General features: G+C 46.6%; 1 protein-coding gene across 2 annotated transcripts in view; it reads right to left on the bottom strand.

The window, feature by feature from the left end:
• Positions 1–20,159, bottom strand: part of Clpb (ClpB family mitochondrial disaggregase) — a 138,873-nt gene extending 118,714 nt beyond the window's left edge. Inside the window, exons 1-2 of one of the 2 annotated variants that reach the window (XM_074083827.1) lie at positions 19,645–20,159; positions 16,601–16,652 (exon numbers count right to left, since the gene is read on the bottom strand). In XM_074083827.1, the coding sequence (XP_073939928.1) occupies positions 16,601–16,652; positions 19,645–20,047 (455 nt within the window). In that variant the 5' untranslated portion in view covers positions 20,048–20,159. The remainder of the gene's footprint in view (positions 1–16,600; positions 16,653–19,644) is intronic. The other variant, XM_020174021.2, reaches the window with a different exon arrangement.
• Positions 20,160–20,708: the final 549 nt, after the last annotated feature.

Below are 20,708 nucleotides of genomic sequence, written 5' to 3'. Positions count from 1 at the left end.
AAGAAACTGGAATATAGCAAGTGCTTGAGATTATTTGTGGATAGAGAAATGAACTGTCTAAAATCCCTAAGTAAAGTCAATGGTAGAATAAGGGAGGGTCCTCTAGCCCAGGAGCTGAAGAACACAAAGGAGAGGAACAAACCAAAGGAAAAAACAAAGCCTCCTCCCAGACACAAGAGATCCAGGAGAGCCCAGTAGGCCAAAGACCAGGTAAAATATCACCTCTGATCAGGAAAGGGGAGCCAAAGGCAGTACAATTTTCACTTTCTGCTTTGACTGCTTCTTTATTGCTTGAAATTGTTTTGTTTTTATAACTATTATAATCATACTATTACCCTTTTTTTCTTAAACATTTTAGGGGGAAAAAAGATCCTATACTTTCTATGAGTTTTCCAAAGATGGGCTGTTGCCACCAGGATCCCCTGTGCTAACCAGTATCAATATAGTCGTCATGTGGTTCTCGTCTAACTCCCCCAGTTGTCAGCATGTCCCTCTAGAATAGAGGACGTTGTCATCTCTGCCCCCGCCTGCCATGGTGGCTGGCACATGGAGGTCTTAGGGTCTAAACGAATGAATGTCTACTGCACTTGCCAATACCAGTCGCTAGTGTTAGAAGTTACCTGTATCATCATGGTCTACCTATCTTTTTCAAAGAACTTAGGCTCCTTGTGTTTATATTGAGAGACTTCTCAGTCTCAGGGTTGGAGACATTTATGGACACAGGCCTGAGGGTTGGAGGTCATGGAGTCCAGTCAAGGAATCTATCTGGTATTAGTTGTGTGGCCCAAGATAAGTCTGTCTCTCTGGGCCTTATTTTTCTCTGAATAAAAAAGGGAATTGAATGAAATTATCTCTGAAGTTCTTAACAGTTCTAAAATTTCTAATTGTAAATATGTGTAGCATCCAAATGAAAAGTGAGAAGTGAAATCCTTTGCAGACATGGCACTCAGCAAGCCTTCCAAAGAAAACACAATGTCTAGGTTTGCTGTTTGCAGGAATGAGGGAAAAGAGTCCTAGGCAGGGAGACAGAGGAAGTTTTAAGCTATTCTGGCTCACCAGCTCTTCTACTCAGGGCAAGAGGTACCACTTGACTTTTCTTTCTTTTTCTTTATGACCAATCAATACAAAGCAGCCAGTGAACTTCAATCATGCATTGTTCCAACTGATATCCGGATCCTTCACAGGCCCTCAGCTGCAGCTGGGGAGGGGTCGAAGCGTAGGGAGCCCAGTCCCACCTGCATCAGAGAGGCCTGGAAGCACTGAGCCATGCAGACCCAATCATGATCACTATCGAAGCAACAGGATCCTGGCTGGAGCCGCCCAGAAGGCCCTGTTTACAGTAATAACAGCACCAGGCCCGCTGTCTGAGCAGAAACGAGGCGCCTGGGGCTAGAATCCCCAGGCAGCCTCCATCTGTGCCTTATCTCCTAGCCAGCTTGGGGTAACATGCAGGGAGGACAGCAAAGGCTGCTCTGGGACCCCAGCGTAGGCTAGCAGACTTCAGGTCTGTACTCAGATTGCACAGATACCAGGCTTCTGGCCTCTTTGGCATTGGCTACTTGAACTGAACTTTCTCCTTAGAGGTCCAGCTCAGGAACCATCTTCTAGGAAGCTCTCCATATGCTGTCACTGCAGTGAGATGGCTGCCCTGCATTCTGCTATGAACAGAGCACCCATAAGAGATGTAGATGCAATGTGTCCGCATTCTTCACAAGTGATTATTTCTGTTGTCACAGAAAGTCTTAAAGTTTCTGAACTTAAAGAATGACCTGCAGAATCAATCAGTCCAATCCTTCCTTTGTACATATAGAAGTGTAGGCTCAGAAAGCCTCCCCCTTGGAAAAGACTGACCCAAGTAGGAGTATGCCTCTGTCTCTACTAGGGTATGTGCTGTGGGAGGCTGAGTTAATCTCTCTGAATCTCATTCGTCTTACCTTATTGGCCAGTTGACCCCCTAACAAGGATGCTAAGATGACCAAATATATAATTATATTATTTAATCATTTACTTGTTCAAAGGTACACAGTGGAGAACTGAATCATAACCTCCCTAAACACTTGCAGGAATAACTAAATAAAGGCCCATACTGGGTGAATGCTTTTTTCCCATCTCTCTCTTTACAGGCTGAAGTGCATAGATTACTATTCAATTTTATTTTGAAATAATTTGTAACTTACAGAGTGGTTACTCAAATATCACAATACCCCTTCATATATCCTTCACTCATATCCTCTTTATATTTTGCTTCATTTGCTTTCCAACTAACTCCTTTCTCTATCACATTTTTTCCTGGCCCATGTGAGAATTAATTTCAGATATTATGGCCCTTTACCCCCAAATGCATTAGCATGTGTTTCCCAGTACAAGGACATAGTCTTACAGAACCATCAACCAATGATGATCAGATTCAGAATGTTTAACACTGAAGGCAGCTGGCCATCTGTATCCTCACATCTATGGATTCAACCAACAGCAGAATGAAAATACTTGGGAAAAATTTTTGCATATATACTGAACATATACAGACTTTTTACTTGTCATTATTCCCTAAACAATACAGTATGACAACTATTTACACTGCATTATTTTATAAGTAATTTGGAGATGACTCTTTTTTGGCATTACTGAGGTTTGAACTCAGGGCCTCACACTTGCTAGGCTGGTGCTCAACCCCTTGAGCCATTCTACCAGCCCTAGAGATGATTTTGAAGTAATGGGATTTTAAAGTAATTTTAAAAGTAATATGTAAGTTTTATGCAAATACCTATTTTATATAAGAGACATGAGCATCTGTGGATTTGGATATCCATGGAGGATCCTGGAACTGACCCTTTATGGATACCAAGGGACTATTTTATCTAATATACTACCTATTTTCAAATGTCTCCAATTATTCTGATATCCTTTATAGCAATCCCCACTCCCCAACCCAGATGTAAGCCAGGATCAATATCAGGGTCAAACACTGCCTGTGTCTTCAGTTTCATCTACAACAGTTCTCAGCTTTTCTGATTTTCATGATACTGATTTTTTTTTTTTCCATAGTAAAGCTAGTTTGTAATCCCTTTCAACTTGGGTAACAACTTTTTGAGGTACCTCTTTCCTATCATTCATCTATTCATTACACAAACTCTTCTTAAGGACTGTCATTATAGGATTCTGGGCAGGGCTCTGGGGGTACTTTGATGGATTCTGCAGTATCCCTTCCTTGAAGGCATTCACTGAGTGGTTATATACTTGGCAAACAGCTAAAATACAAGTAAGGATCCTGGGAGTTTAGGGGCAGTGCCATGTAAATGTAGGCAACAGAGCCATAGGGATGACTTCTTGGAGTCAGAGCTGTGCAGAAAGAATGGGCAGAAGCATGGATGCCTCTAATGATCTCCTGGGAATGCTCTAGAGCAAACATCTCTGCTTACCCCAGAGAGATGTACCTTGGCTGGGACTGAATAAAACTCGAAACTGATGATTCAAAGGCATACTGGGGAGGGGTAGTCCAGGGCACCTTCACTGGGTACCTCTGCCTATGGCTACATGCATGTCCTAGAGAGTCAGCAGCTGCCTTGCTGACTTGGTGAAAAGGACAGATCCAAATAGTCAAGGAGTGGGAAAGGGCCATGTGCGCCACCTACTGGACCCATTAGGACTCTGGGCTACGCAGAGGACAGCTGGGTAGCTGGCTAGTTGCCAGGAAGTTTGTTCCATTATAGTAGCAAGACATAGTAGCTCAAATTTCTCAAATTGGTCCAGCACTTGAACCACCATTGTCAACCTCCAGAAGCCCACAAGACTTTCAGTAAGGAACAGCCTTATTAAAAAACCGACTGAAAAACCTAGCCCCTCAGTAGCCTGGTCTGTCACAGGCTGCTGCTACTCCCTAGGGGACAGAAGAGGTTGGCCTTCATTCATTCAACAAAATTCAAGTAACAGCTTCTCCATGCTGTTCTCTGTAATGGGTGCTGTGGCACCATGATGAACCAGATATAGACCTTGTCTGCATGGAGAGCTCAGTCTGAGATAGGGGAAGGTAAATGAGACAAGGAAGTACCCAATAATGAGTATCACGGGTGCCCTGAGACATTTGAACAGGACCAGTGGAAACAGCAGGATGCTTGGCACTGCATGTCTGGAAAAACCTTCGAATGATGGCGTTCAAGGGGCTCACACTTCCTGAGTTGCCTGCTGTGCCTCAGGCACTTGTCACTTGAGATCTATTTGAGCCTGAGATTTAGACAAGAAGCCCACATATTACAGAGAGTGACTGGATTTCATGGCTAGAAAGTGGCAGCTTGGGACCATACTGCCTCCCAAGGCACAAAGCCCATGTCTTCCCTTCTTCCCAGCAGTTAGCATAGAACAGACAGGATTGTCCAATGTGACTACAGGTGATACAACATGACAAAAGAAAAGCCAGAGTGGGAAGAAGGTTATCTGCAGGATGGCGATACTTTCTGGTTAGTTCTGCATCCTACAACATTATTCCTGGGAGAGAGTCTCCTAGTCTCAGAATGAGAAATGCCCAGCCCGACCCTTCTCCAGGGCAGCCTCCACACTACCCCCACATGCTCATGTGCACATAGCAATACAATGCCTTCAAGGGGCCTTGCCTTTAGCTTAAAACAAACTTGGCAAACGAAGCCAATCCAAAGTTCCCAGAATACAAGCAGCCCTGGCCCTTAGTAGGCCAGCCTGACCAGCTTCAGAGACTCTAGGAACGTCATGCAGCTACCAAGCAAGTGAATGCAAGCTCAGGCCATATTAACAGAAGCACAGACTCTCTAACAAGGGAGGACTGCCCTACCCCTCACAACAATGGTATGCCACACTGGAAGGGCCACTCTGAGGTCCTTTTATTAGAAAATGACTAGAATAAGGAGACTTGAAACCAAGTTTAGGGAGCACTATCTCCTAATATTAAAGCTCTTGTACAGGAGAAAGCAGTGAGTAGCCTAGAGGACAGAGCTGGGACCAGTGGGGAGAGTTCAGAGGAAGCCAACATGTAATGACAGCTCACCAGGTGTCAAGTGCTTGGCCAGATGCTTTCACACATTACTTCAGAATTCATCACTATATAAAAGAGCTGATCATTACAATGTTCCTTTGCTTACACTGCTCCCACTGCCCAGAAAATCTTTCTACACAGCTCCTGTGTTCAGGCTAAATGCCATCTGGTCAATGGAGCCCTAACTTTTATATGACTAAATACAATTCTCTTCCCAGACCACAAGTTTCTTGAAAGGCAGAGATCATCATCATACTTCTCTCTTCTTCTTCTCCCTAATGCCTAGTAAGGCATATTGCTCACAGGAAGTCAAGGAAATGAACAAACACCAAATAGATATACAAATGGGCAGAAAGTAAGTAAATAGATGTCCACACCATTAGCCATCAGGGAAATGCAAGTCAAAACCACAGTGAGATGCGACTTCACTCGAATTAGGACGACTACAATAAAAACACAGATGGGAACAAGCGTTGGAGAGGATGTGAAGAAACTGGAACCCTCACACACTGCTCTTGAGAATATAAAATACTGTAGTAGCTTTGGAAAAATTTGGCATTTCCTCAAAATGTTAAACAGAGTATACTATATGATCCAGCAATTCCACACAAGAACAGGAAAATATATATTCACATAAACACCTATGCACAACTGCAGTGTAATTCAAAATAGTTAAAAAGTGAAAACACCAAATGTCCATCAAAAATGAATTACTGCCATATATGGAATATTATTCAGCTATAAAAAGGCATGAAGGACTGACAACATGCTATATGGATGAATCTTGAAAATGTTACGCTAAGTGAAAGAAGTCAGACACAAAACCCACAGACTGTATGATTCCATTCATGTGAAAATGTCCAGAATAGGCAAATCCATAGAGATATAAAGTAGATTCATGATTGCCAGAGGCTGGGGGAGAGAAGAATAGGAAATGACTCCTAATGGAACAGGTTTTTTTTTTTTTTTTTTTTTTTTTTTTTTAGGGGTGATAAAATATTCTGAAGTTGGAAATGGACCATGGTAGTTGTTGCACAACCTTATAAATGTATTAGAATTGTATGTTTTAAAAGGGTGAATTTCCTGGTATGTAGTTCTATTATAAATGAGTAAGTAAAAGGCTTGTTTAATCAAAATCTACTTATCCTTCAGAGGGAGAGAGCAGCTCATACTTTCAGGTACCAAAGAGGATGCTGACCATCAGAGAAGTTAAAGAGGGGACATGAACCTGGACAAGAAGTAATGCTGGAGACAAAGTGCCTGGGATCCTGTCTGACTCAGGTAGGGGCTGTGACTGTGCCCCAATTTGCCCTGAGAAGGATCCTGCCCCACCCGTGGAATTCCAGGGGCCTCCCCCAATTGTTTATGCTTTACATCCTGTCCCTCTCACAGACCATCTGTAAAGGCTGGCCAAACACAGACTTCCCAGGAGGCCTGGGTGCTATCCCCTAAACAAAAGGGCATTGAGATGGAAGCCTGGCCCAACATCAGAGAGGATTCTTATGCAGCCTCCCTGGACCTCCCATCCACATGAATGGGAGACTCCTGGAGACCAGTGGACCTGCCCAGCTGCAGCCCAAGGCTGTGCTCTCCTGCTGGGCAGTTTTTGGAGAATAAACAGGGTTTTAATCAACCAATCAATCATCGGGCCAGACTATCTGTATAGAGTGCCTTCTGAGTGCCCAGTTAGCCACATCTGACTAGCTACAGTGGAGGCAGGAGAAGGAGCTGTGACATCCACCTTGCTGTGACAGGGCTCAGAACCCTGGGTGAGGAGAAATATATAGGAAGCAACTGGAGAAAAAGACCAGGTGAATCACTAAACATACCATATGGTCAGCCTGTGAGATCCATGGGAATTCTGGTAAGAAAGAGCAACACACAGTGAACCGCAGTGAGAAAAGCACATATTGTGGCCACAAGTGGGTCTTGGTTCAAATCACAGCTCTACTACTGTCAAGCTGTGAGGCCACAGGTGGGAACAAAATTTGCCTGACCATTTAAGTTTTCTCATCTGGAGAACAGACATAACACCACTGTGGCAAGGAATAAAGATCACACACATACAGCATCTAGCAGTCTGTCTCCAGGGTCTGGACAGTGGTAAACTGCTATTATCATTAATTAGTCAGTGTGCACTTTCCAGACAAAGAAGGGCTTGAGGCGGGCAATGAAGCCCAACCAGGACCTGGATGGATGTGAGTTGAGAGCTCTACAAAGGCTCACAGGTAGGAACCAGTAAGGTACACTACTGGGACAGTGAGAAGACAAGACTAACCAGAATGTGGTTCTGGGAGGGAAAGGCCAGGCTTGGCTGGTGGGAGTTGGGGAAAGTGGGTGAGAAGCAGAGAGTTGAGATGGATAGATAAGGGGTCTGGACTTGAGTTTTTCTTTAGGAACCCTGTGGATTCCCAATAAACCAGGCAGAAATGGTTCTCCCTTAGGCCAGTTTCTGAGGAAACAGAGACAGAAAGGAAAACCTTTCTTCGGCTTCAGGCCTCAAGGCCCCCTCACCTGGAAGATGAAGTAGTGGGCAGCTTTGGGAGGATTACTTAAGCAATTTGAATTTATATCACCATCTGTGAAGTAGGCTATGTTATTTATAGGATTGTGACATATTAATATGGTCCCATAGCCAGTCAGTTAACTAGGACAAAAGCAGAACCTAGATCTTTCAAATCCAGAACTCTTGTAATGTTATGCTGCCTGCCCACATCCTAGCATCCAAGAAACCTGCATGGTTACACCCCAGCATTAAAAAAAAAAACCAAAAAAACCTGTAATCTTAGGACGCACAAACTGTAAGCATCAAATTACAGGAAGTGATGTCCTTCAGGCCTTGACCTCTGGTCTAGGATAAAGGTTTTGTTTCAATCTACTGCAAGCCACAAGGACATTTACATATGTACTGATTAAGAGAGCTGAATGTTTTGGTTGCTCTGATGCCATCATTAATATCTTCCCATCCAGCCAAAATGATGCAGCAATCGATAAACAGACAGCCTCTCTGAGGCCTGGAGACAGCCAAATGTATTTACCAGGCAGGGCTTTTGTTAATTAGATAAAATCCCTGGATCAATGTGTAGAACATTTACCTATGCTGGAGCTAAACACATTCTGGACACCTTAATCCTGGCACATGGACAGCAAGTGCCTCAAGCTGGGGCATCCAGGGACAAGAACCAAACCAAGCCATCAACGCAAAACTAGAATAAATGTGTTTACCCCTCAACAAAGACCAATCTATTCTTCTTTCCTGAACTGTGAACCAAATCAGATTTTTTCCAATGCCATCTAATAACCAGTTTAGGCTGGTATGAAGTCCTTTATTTTCTAAATAAATCAAATGAGAAACCAAAATAGGACATCAGAAGAATGTGATAATTGAGATTGTTCTTTGAGAGGCAGCATGGTACATGTGGTGGGAAGAGTCAAGAAGACCCATACGTTTAACTGTTTAGTTGATAACACCACTTGAATATCTCACCAGCATGTTAAATTAAGCACATTTAAGACTGACTTCACAAGCTGGGCATGGTGGTACACAGCTGTAATACTAGTACTTGGGACGCTGAGGCAGGAAGATCATGAGTTCAAGGCCAGCCTGAGCTACATGGAGAAACACTGACTCAAAAACCCATGGGCTGTAGATGCAGATTAGTGGTAGGGCAGTATGCACAAGGCCCTGGGTTCGTTCCCAGCACTGCAAGACAAACCAACCAACCCATACCTGACCTCAACTTTCTCCCCAACCCATCATTTCAGTGAAATTCATTAATACTGTCTCCTCTCTAACCAAACACATCCAAAACTATCCACTCATCCAGTATTCATTCACTTACTGAGTATTTTCTGTGCATCAGGCACTGTACCAGGCATTACCAACTCCTGTCCAGCTACTCTGCTACTAACAGCTTAGTCCCAATCACATCGTCTGTTTGGACTTTTCTAGTTGCCTTTCAAGCAGTCCTCCAGCATCCATGGCTCTCTACCAGTCTGGTGTCCATAAAATAAACAGAATTGTTGGGTCTGGAGATCTAAGGCAGATTAGTATCCCATGTCCATCCCCCCACCCTCAGCAATATCATTCCTGCATCCTGAGAAAGGGTTGTAAACCTGCATTCCTGCACCCCAAAGAGGAGATACAGGGTCTGATAGATCTGCCACAGGGCTGATGAGCAAAATGCTCTCAAGACGGTTTCCCCTCCTCCAATAAAGGTGCAAACCAAACCAGTTCACCTGAAAAAGCCCATGAATCCAATCCACAGCCAATGAGAAAAACCCACCTAACCCAGAGTTAGAACGTCCATAAAAACCCCAGCCTTCACCTGAGCAGCGAGTTACTGGTTTCCAGGCTCTGCTGCACTGCTCTAGCTGTAGCCTTTCCTTTCTCTCTAATAAATCCTACGTTATACACCAGCTTTGGTTCATCATTCAGCTGCCTCACGAGCCAGTTCTCTGGTCTGTGAAGGCAAGGACCCTCGACACCGGCACGCAACACTTCAAACCACCACATAACAGAATGATCTCTTAAAATTACACCATCTACACCATATGTATCTGTTTCTGCCTCTTCTCTCCTCCCCATCCCCTTCTCTTTCTCTCTGACAAGGTCACACTATACAGCCCAGGCTGGCCTCAAACTCACGATCTTCTGCCTCACTCAGCCTCCAGAGTACCAGGCTACAGTAGTGTACTACTTTGACTGGTTCCACCTCTTTTCCTGACTCAGGGCTTCCCACCTGCTGTTCCTTCTAACTGAACTTTCTTCCATTTTTCTTCCTTTTCACCTTTCAGTGTGTACTTCAGTCTCATTTACTCAGAGGTTTTCCCTTACCAACACACACCTCAGTCTCCAATCCTCCCATATTCAAGGTTATATTCCCCAGTGTCTCACAATTCACTTTTTAAAAAAATGTGTTAAGACAAAAAAAAAAGAAGCTGGGAGTGCTGGTACATGCCTGTAATCCCAGCACTCGAGAGGCTAAGGCCAGAGTAGGGTTCATAGAGAGACCCTGCCTAAATAAATAAATAAAACCAGAAAAAGTTTTGAGATTTAATTTACATACCATAAACTCCACCTACCTGTTGTTTAACCACAAAATCTAACTCCAGAACATTTTCATAACACCAATAAAAAATTTCATCACACCATTAGCAATCACTCTTGATCCCCTTTTCTACTCTGCTATCCCCCTTAGCATTCCTATCCTTTCCATGATTTGTCTACTCTGGACATTTCCCATAAATGGAATCATATAATGTATGGCTACAATAGCCAGAATGTATGTGCCTCCCCAAATTCATGCTGAATCCTAATGTCCAACATGGTATTTGGAGGTGGGGCCTCTGAGGGGTTATTAGGTCATGAAGGTGGTACCCTCATCAATGGGACTAGCAACCTCAGAGAGCTCCTTCACACCTTCTGCCATGTAAAGACACAGCAAGATGGCCCCTCCAGGAAGTAGGCCCTCAACCTCACTAGGTAATACATTTACCAGAGTTTTGATTTATAACCTTCCAGCCTCCAGAACTGCAAGAAATACCTTCTGTTTATAAGCCACTCAAGCTAAGGCATTCTGTGACTGCAGTCTGGACAGACTAACGCAGTAGATTTTGGTGAGTGACTTCTCTCAAAGTTTATCCATGTTATAGCATGTCAGTATTCCCTCAAAACCAAAAAATGGCATTTCAATGGTTTCATCATATTTTTATTTATCCATTCACCAACTAATGGACTATATCACTGTTTCCACTTGTCTGCTCTTGACTTGCTGGGTCATAGGTAACTTTATGTTTAACATTTTGAGGAACTGCAAAGCTGCTTTCCAAAATGGCTATCCCATTTGACCTTTCCTCCAGCAATTTTGAGGGTCCCAGTTTCTCTACATCCTCACCAACATTTTCTCTTATCAGGGTTTTTTTTTTTTTATTAAACCATCTTAATGAGTGTGTTACTGTGGTTTTGACTCGCATTTTCTTGACTAATGATGCATCTTTTCATGGGCTTATTGGTCATTTGTACGTCTCTGGAAAAACACCTAGTTAGTCCTTTGTCTTTTTTTTTTTTTGCAGTACTGGGATTTGAACTAGGAGCTTTGTGCTTGTGAGGCAGGCACTCTACCACTTAAGCCACACCTACAGACCTATCCATTTTTCAATTAGGTTATCTTATTTACTTCTGCACTGTAAGAGTTGTTTATATATCTTGGACCTAAGTTCCTTCACAGATATATGATTTACAAAGTATTTCCCACTGTGTGAGTCTTTTCACCTTCTTCATGGTGATGAAGCTTATTTTGATAAAATCCAACCTGTCTCTCTAACTTTGGAGGCTCATGCATTCAGTGCCATATCTAAGAAAGCTTTGCCTATCCCAAAGTGACAGACTTACCCTGTATTTTCTTCTAAGTTTCATAATTTTAGCTCTTACATTTAGGTCCATGAACCATTCTCAATTAGTTTTTAAGTACGGTGTTAAACAAGGATCCAAGTGCAATTTTTTGTACGTTGCTATCCAGCTGTCCCAGACCATTTGTTGAAAAGACAAGCTGTACTTCTTTTTTTGGTATTTTGAGACAGGATCATGCTAATGCTATGTAGCCCAGGCTGGCCTTGCAATCCTCCCCTTTACCACCCAACTGCTGGGATTACAGGCTCATACTACCATGCCTGACTCTTTACTTCTGAAGTATATAATTATAGCCTTTAACTATTCCATAACTAGTCATCTGGCTCTAACTTAACTTTAGACTGTAAGTACCAAGAGGGCAGGGACTGTCTCTTCAATGTTCAGCCAGTGCCATGCTCCTGAAAGAGCACTCATACACAATTCATGGGTTATAGGTAATATCACACAAGTGAAGCAATTTGTGCCTTGTTTTGCTGGTTCTCAACTTTTGACTCAAGTCCTCTTTGCTCATCAAGGGAGACAGGAGCCCCTTCATGGCAGTAACTGGTTCTCTTTCCTCACTGTGTTATTACACTTCTTCCTCCAAATTCACCTCAGGGCTAGGCACAGAGAACAGTTGGACAGATGGGCAACTGAGAGACAGGTAATGCTCTCCATGACCAGGTACCTACGTGCCTCAGACCATGATCCAGAGACATCAAACACATATAATTTTCCCTCCACAGCCCTCGGGCTCTTCCTTGCCCTGCTGCTACCACTCATGCTGTCCTCTCTGCCTGTAACCCTCCCTCTCTATCTGCTGGGCCCTACTGATGTTTTAAGGCTAACCAGGTGCCATTTTCCTTAGGAGGCTTTTCCTGATCTCCTAGGCTGGTCAGGGGCATATCCTTGGCTCCTGAAGCTCCTGGACTCTCCTGTCTTTAGCACAGATCACACTGTTGCCACAGGCTGCCGAGACTCTGTCACCAAAGGCAGGAATCATGCCTGTTCAGGTGTCCCCTGTGCACAGCACAGGACCCAGCATATGGCAGGTACTCAGTAAATGTTTGTCAAATGAATAAATGAACTGTGGAGAGAAAGAGCAGTCAGTAAAGTTTCAAGACTGATAGCCCCAGCCTTCCTTCATTAGAGCCAGTTTGGGCTGATGAACAACTAGGTGGGCACTTAGCAGAGCCCAGCTCCCTGGCGGGAGAAGTGGAACGGGCAGGGTGTTCCCTTTCAGCGATTTGCTAAAGGGAATGTGATTGCCACTGGCGAACAGGAGGCCTCATTTTCCCACCTGATGGTCCTTGCATGGCTTTGCCTGAGCCTAGACAGATGTGCTTCAGTCTGCACCCTGCCCTTCGTTTTGGGTGAGTGGCTCAAGCCCAGAGGCCAGGCTCAAGTTTGGGCTGAGTTCAGAGACAGGGCCACCTGCTCATGCCGCTAACAGGTAGGATAGGGGTGGGCCTCCCACTTCTGAAGAGCCAGGACTGGATAAGTTCCAAGGTTTAAGTGCCTCAGGGAGGAGGGAGGAAATGATTGCCACACAAGGAGAGGGAGGAGAAACACAGCCCCAGTTTGCCTCTGTGCAGCCAGGTGGAGCGAGCTGAGAAACAAGGCTCTGGAACACCGAAGTCAGTGATGCAAAGGAGTTCCATGTGCAGGGGAATAAAAAGAGAGTGGGCACCAGGCCTCATCCCTGCCTTCAGGGAGGCACACAATCCAGTGAATCAAGGTGAAGTTAATATTAAACAATAATGCATTATTGCTAGGCAGGCCTCAGCAATCTTTGTTCTACGGAAGGACAATGACCACACAGCTATATGCCACAAGGGGAGCCAAGGGCCAGTCTTCCAGGGATGCTGCCCTTGCAGAAGGCCAGGCAGCTCACCCCACACACTATTAGCCAGATATACATAAAGCAAGTAAGCAGTGTCCACCATCAGGCCACTATCCAGAGCTGCTGGCTTGATGCTCTCATACTGTGTGGATTCACCATTTGTCCCTGACTGGGTTGGCATGTCAACCTCATTGGCATTCCTGCGTGGAAGGACCAGGACACCTTAGTCCTGACATTCAGCCTTGCTTCACCAACCTGACCTCCAACTTCTCTTCTGGAAGGTTCCACTCCTGCTACAGACTGACATGGCCCTTCCTAGGCCACCCTCACACCTTCCCACACCAGAAGTGGGGAATGGAGTAGGAGGAGCAAAGGAAGAGATCATGCCCACCTGGGAGGAATCCAGGGAGGCTTTACAGGGAGACAGCACTTTGGCTGAGCTTTGAAGGCTATCAGGACTTAAGCAAAAGGTGCTGAGCACAGAGTACAGAGTGGGAGGAGGATATGTCTCCAGCCAGGGCCTAGGGACTGCAAACTCCAAGGTGTCCTCAAAGAGGAGGATGGAGCACCTTGCCCCAAGTAGAAGAGCCCCAGGCACTTGCCCTTCCCTGTCCTGACCCCTCCCAAGGTTCTGGGCTGGGGACAGGAGTTGCAGAAGGTCAAGGCAGAGACACAACCAGCACAGAGCCCCAAGAAGACAAGGATGGGTGTGACTTGTCCAAATACTTTATGACTGACCATACTGACGATATACATGGCAAACCAACCGTGTGAAAACTGCAAACATTGAGAATGGGATTGTACCGGCAGCTGCTCTGGGCAGGGGTAAGGGCCAGGACATGCAGAGGAAGAAATCAAGAGCAGCATGAAGAACCTGTGCAGAGCCACGGCATAAAACCGCTAAATGAAGTTCAAGAGCACTTCCTTCTAGTGGGGAAGCCAGGCCCTCTGCCCTTCCCCGGGCCTGGCTCTGTGAGCAGGAAGAACTGTGACTGCTGGGCCATATGTCTGTTTCTTTGAGACCAGAGCCCAGTACACATACACACACCATCTGCAGTCCCACTCATTTCATAAGCAAGAACTGCTTTGGCTGAGAAGGGAAGGATGTCCTGACTCAGGCCTTCCTTACCGTCAATCAGTCTTACTCTCAGCAGGTCTACCTTCGGCATTTCCCCATTCAATCCATCCTTCACTCCTCTGAAACAAAGACCTAACAGAGTCACTCTTCTGCTTCAAAACCTCCCATGTCTCTGCACTGCTTACAGAAGGATCCAAAACTCCTCTCTCCCTGGGCAGAGGAGGCCTGGCACATTCCAGTCTTTCTCAAGTTACCTTCCCTTTTTCCCCACACCTGGCATGTGGGGGCAGCACTGACAAATTCCCCAGGCCCAGCAGCCAGCCTGCATCATTGCCTCCTGCCTTTGCTCAGCTTGTCCCCTGCTCTGTGATTCTGTGGGGCTGAGGGCAGGGTCTATGCCTCGCTCCACTCTGACTTTCCTTACATGGCATGGAGGGCCACTCTGAAGGAATCATCCTGACCAAGGGAATGGGGACAAGAGGAGGCAGGAGAAAAGCAGGTTAGAATCTGGGGATGCATGAAAAGTTCCCATAGACATTATCTACACCAGCAAAAGGGAAATGGTCAGAATAATTCTGAATCACACATACACCATAAGTTCAATCATTTTCTGTATTCTGGTGTGTAGGTGTTTAACTGCCATTAGAAAAACATATTTGCTGGGCATGGTGATATATTCCTGTAATTCCAGCACCTGAGAGGCTGAGACAGGAGGATCTTGAATTCAAGGCCAGCCTGTGCTAAATTGCAAGTTTGAAGCCAAACACAGGGAAAGACTGTATCAAAAAACCAAAAGTCCCTATGTATATGGAAAAGCTAAAATAAACAGCACCTGAACAGGCTCAGTGGAATAGGGTGACATCAACCTCCCCAGAAGATGGCAAGGCAATTCACAGTGCTGCTCTCTGCAAGCATGCTGCCCTACAGACAGGTGATTCTGGGATCAGCAAAGACCACCTTCCACCCTCACTCCCCTGTGATGCAGGAGAGCAAAGCGAGGCTCATCTGTTTCTGGGAGATGAAGATGCCACACACAGCCCACAGTTATGAATGGCTCTTATAACAACAAGATGACATCCGTGCTTGGTTTTTAAGATGCATCATCACATGTTTATTAAAGTATTGCTCCATCATATTTATTTGGCTACAAAACAACTCCCAGCCCATACTTCCAAAAGTGGTTTATTAAAAACTAAGCCTCAAACATTAATACTCAAAAGCACCCTTGAGAATCAATAATGCTGCAGATAAAATGAAAGGGAATCAAAGCAGTAAGTCTTGGTGGAGCTGTGGCTGCCTTTCAACACTTTTTGTATGTACAGGGAGTTAGAGTGGGAAGGGCACCAAGGGTCTGTGGCACAGGGCAGGGAAAGCCACTCCAAACATCTGACTTCCTGTCTAAAATGTGGAATGATGCCAGGCACGGTGGTGCACTCAAGAGGCTGGAAGATGGTGAGTCTGAGGCCAATCTGGGCTACCTAGTTAAACCCCACCTCAAAAAAATCAAGGCTGAAATGTAGATCAGTGGTAGAGCATTTGCATAACATGCAAGGCACTGGGCTCGATCCTTAGAACTCAAAAAAAAAAAAGGTGGACATGAGTGCTGTGAGGACAGGGGAGGGCTGTTTTATGGCCACACAGATCTATTTGAAGGGCCCAAAGAGAACAAAGTGAGGACCAGAGGGAGTCAGTAGTTTCCTCTAACCAACAGTCCCTAACTGATGCGCTGTGCTGGCCTGTCTCAGCATCCATCCTGGACAACCTCTGCCCTGTCCCTGGCACTAGGCTGAGCCAGTGAGGCTGGAAAACTGCAGTCCACCCCTGCCAAGGCCCAGCATGGGTGCCCCAGCCCTGCAGGCAGGACTTTCCAGCTCCAGAAGACCTTCTGGCACAAAAGTCTCTTCTAGCTCCCTCCTAAATTCCCAAGCATCTCCAGGGGTGCCTACCTGTACCCCATCGAGGTAGCATGCATAACGCAAGGCCTCTCCCATGGAAAACAAGAATGAACTGGAAGATCAGGAGAATCCACAGGATGTGGAGGGGACTCCAAACCATTCCAGCTGATGATTCAGGGATGCCTGGGGGCTGCCTCCCTACCTACACTATGTCAAGACTGACCTGGGTCAAGGGGACCCGGTGATTCTGACTACAGGGAAAGCAGGAAAGCACGGAGAATAGTTCCACAATAGGGTGAGGATTTCCTCCAAGAACAGTCACCCCACAGGAAGGAGCTCACCCTGTTCAGCCCCTAAATGGGAGGGAGCAAGGCCTGGGGTTGGTACTCACCTGCTGACTTCTTGCGCATTGTTGGCACGGGCAGCTTCCATCAGGGCTGCATCTGAAGAGAGATGGGGCACTGGTCAGACCCCTGGCCAGAACCACTCAAGGCTGCTTGAAAGGCCCAGCAAGACAATGGAAGTGGAAGCATTTCAGAAACACAGGCTTTAACAAGTGAGCCAACACCATGAGAAGGCTAACCATTCCTTTCCTGTGTGGTATCCACATCCACCCCTTCCTCTAATCAGTCCAAACTCTCCACTGCTCTCACGACAAGGGTTGCAATCATGCACGCACCACATCACACCTGTGGTAAACACTCAGCAATAAAGCTCCCCCCCCCATAAGCTCTAAAGCTCTGCCTAGTTTATATCACGATCGGTGTTATTAATCATTCCCCAACACTGTCTACTTTCTCCCTCAACTCTAGTTCTTTAGCCCAGTGCTGAATCGTGATGTTACAGGTCACAAACCAAAGAGATGGGGAGGGGCCAGTAGACGTGTGGGCCTCTCTAAAAATGGGGAGAGCCTCAGTCATGGAGACCTGGTCCAATCTACTCGCCAGGCAGCTGTGGCAGCCCTTCTCTCTCAACCATGGCTGATCCCTACACCGTAAATCAGACAATAACCCTTGCCCTGCCGGCCTCACAAGGATGCCGAGGAGATGAAATGATGGTTGAAAAGTCTGCAAATTCCCCAATGCCAAGCCAACAGAGAGACCCAAAGCTCAGGGGTCAGATCCCTTAGGAATCACCAGGCCCAGCAGAAAAGCAACGCTAAACCTGGCCTGGTTATTGGCGCCACCTTGTGGCCATGAGGAAAACTGCCAGACCAATACCAATGGCCATGGCACCCTCTGTGCCCAGCCTGGTTCTGAGCTACATTTTTGGGCACTGGAATGACTCCTACCTGGTCCTGCCCCAGTAACTCTAAGTTCAGTTATAAGGCTCACCCAGGGAAACTAGGGAGAAAGCAATGCAGCCAGAGGCAGATGGATCCTGGCTCCAACCCGAACTCTAGTCCTTACTGCCTAGCCAACTCACCTAAGCTCCAGAGCCCTTGTTCCTTACCTGCAGACCCCTCTTATACAAATGAGCCAGTTCTTTTCAGACACTGGTGCCTCCAGCCATGTCTTTCTTGCTCACCTGACCCAATTATTCTCTCAGCACACATGGACACAGCCTCCAGATGGCAGGGAACAACCTTCCTCAGAAATGGCTCTATCCATTCTGCCTGCACTCAGCAGAAAAAGCTGGCTTCTGAAAGGTCACACAGTGAGTGAGGAAAGAGCTGACTTTAAAACCAGCTCTTCCTGGCTCCTGAAGGGGCCGGTTTCTACTGCATTGCACTGACAGATTTGGTTCAAAACCCTAGGTCAGGGGAATCTGAACTGGTCATGGTTTTGGGTGTTGCCTATTTTGGAAAACAGACCCTGGATTCCTTGCTGAAATTCACAGACCACAGAATCCAGCCTGGAGCCTATAGGAACCTCTTAGGCAAGTTTTGGACACCTTTCTCCAGTTCATCCAAACACACTGGTCTCTGGCCATCATTCCCTGCCCAAGAACCTTCCATGGTTCTCCACTGCATGCAAAAGAAGCTCCAAGCCATCCTGCCTGGCGTGCAGGCCCCACTTCAGTGCTCCCACTTCTTTCCAAAGACCTCATCTTCCACCCAGCCTGGCCAAAGCCCTTGTATGGAATGCAATCCAACCCAGGGCACATGTCAAATACCTACTGAGTTCCAGACACTGGCGAACAAATGATATGTACCTATTAGGGAAACTTTCTGCTTATCCCCTGCAAAAGAAGGTAAGATGCATGCCTGTTCTCACAGGGCTCTCAATGTCGAACTCAAGTTCGAATTCCCCATCCTCCAATCCTCCAGGCTTTCCTGACCCTGCTGGCCCTCTAACCTTCCAACACCACACTCAGCACTGCTCACTACCCCTGCACACCTAACTGCCTGCACTGGCCCCTTGACTGACTGTGTCAAGTTAGGACTTCCCCCATACCTAGCCACAAACTAAGTACACCAAGGGCACCCAAAAAATGTTGAAAATTATAAATGAAGGCATAACTAAGCTAGAAGAGCCCTTAGATTCTACTTCAATGCACTCATTTTGTAGAAAGGACAATGAGAACCAATGAGAAGGAACAAGAACCTGCATTCACAATGAGAAAACGAGACTCCCCTCTGTCCTCACTACCCACCAGAGCCCTTCCTTTACAGCAGGTCACATCCTGCTGAATAAACAACTGAAAGTCAAGGCCGTCCCCAATCTTGTTCAAGTCTCAGAGTTTGAAACCACAGACACCATGCCTCAGCACGTTCCTGAAAGACAACTAACGCCTGAATGCCTGGGTTCCTGCGGGCCACAGGTCTGGCTGGCTGCCCACTCTCCCAGTTGCTGCTCAGTGCCACGCACCCAGCTGAAATGCTACCTCCACCTCCCATCCTGTTACTCTGAGTCTCCAGGGATCCAATTCACTTCTGCCAACTGCTCCACAAGGCAAGACCACAGTAATCCTGAGACCACGCACAATAAAACCCTAAGAGACACAGGGATCAAAATAATAGTCTTGTAAGAGTACTGAGAAATCATCCTTCACTATCTATGTAAGTGGGGAAACTGAGGCTAGAAAGGAGCAAGAGGTCAAGTTGACAGTGAAACCAAGTCTCTTTCTTTCTCAGGACATTATAAGCAGGAAACTTCTCTACACTATCTAGTGGTTGTCCTTAAAACCACCAGTAGTGTCATGGAGACCTCTTGAAAGACTACTGGACCAGGCATAAAGGACCAGACTGTCATTGGATGTTCAGTCCAATGTCCCCATTGTACAGATGGACAAAGTGATGCCCAAGGAAGGGAGATTGACCTATGATGGGAGACTATACAATTCCAGCCCCTGGAACCAGATGACATCTGGGTCCTCCAAGGCTGAAGTTATGCGAGACTAAACTTATAAGCTCCTCCCATCCTCCTTAAGATGCGGGGTCGAGACACTCCTCCCACTTCTTCCTTCTTGGAACTCAGAATGGCCCATAATCACCCTTGTTGGATGAACTCTTGCTGTAGCAATGAACCACCAGCGCCGTGGCCAGGGCCCATATGCCCAGTCCGGCTCTGCTGGGGACCTCGTTCCAGCTGTCCTGTCCCGTGGGTGTTTCTTCGGGGCTAGGAAGGCGTCCCCACGTGGCGGCAGTCAGGCACTGGGTCTCCGTGCGTCCTCCCTGGTGCCGCCCGGTGGCTGCCCCTACTCCGGGGAGCAAGGCCGACGGTGTTCGAGGGCGCTCCCCGGCGGCCACGCTCCGCCACTGCGGCTCCCCATAGTCCCCAGTGGTTACACTCCGACTGGAGGCACCTCCATGGTCCTGGAGCGATGGGGAACTAAGCAGCCGGAGGAGGAGCCGCGGCGCCAGCGCCGTTCTCCTCAACACCAGGGAGCCCAGCATCGTGACAGCTGCTTCGTTAACCCCCCCGTGCCGGCCCCGGTGCTGGCCACGACTAACATGGCTGCCGCGGCGCGTTCGAAGACGCAGCGAACAGGGTGGGACCGCACACTACCTCACGGGAGTGGTAGTCCACAGTCCTAACTCGTTCCGCAGTAGAACGAGGAAACTACAGTTCCCAGAAGGCATCGTGATTGCGTCACAATGACCTGCGGCTTACGGGAGTTCGGGGCATGTTGGGAAATGGAGTTCGGATGGAGGAACGTGGCAAGAAGGAAAATGCTGGAATGAGGCGAGGCGATGAAAGATTTGACTCCCATGATGTAATTTCTGACCAGCGCAAGTTAAACTGGATATTCAGCAGATGCCTACTATGAAACATATCAGCCCATTTCTCATTTCAGCCTAAGATGACTTTTGAAAAAGATGTCTAAACAGGTGTGCTTAAGATAGGGTTGAAGGGTTGACTCTTGGGCTTGCTCTCCCATTTGTGTCATTTTCAAAAGGCGTTGACTAGGCTATCACATCAGAAATGTTGGGTGTCAGTCCACGAGGCCGGTAGGTGGGGTGTGAAAGATTTTATAGAAAAAGAAGAATTGAAGCAGAAGCAAAGTTTTATTCACTTGCCAAGGGAGGAAGAGTCTGATACTAAGGCCCAGGCAGA

This window comes from Castor canadensis, chromosome 1, assembly GCF_047511655.1.
Source record: "Castor canadensis chromosome 1, mCasCan1.hap1v2, whole genome shotgun sequence".
Lineage (NCBI taxonomy): Eukaryota > Metazoa > Chordata > Mammalia > Rodentia > Castoridae > Castor > Castor canadensis.
Note: the sequence above shows the minus strand (reverse complement) of the source record. Positions and strands in the feature narration are given on the sequence as shown.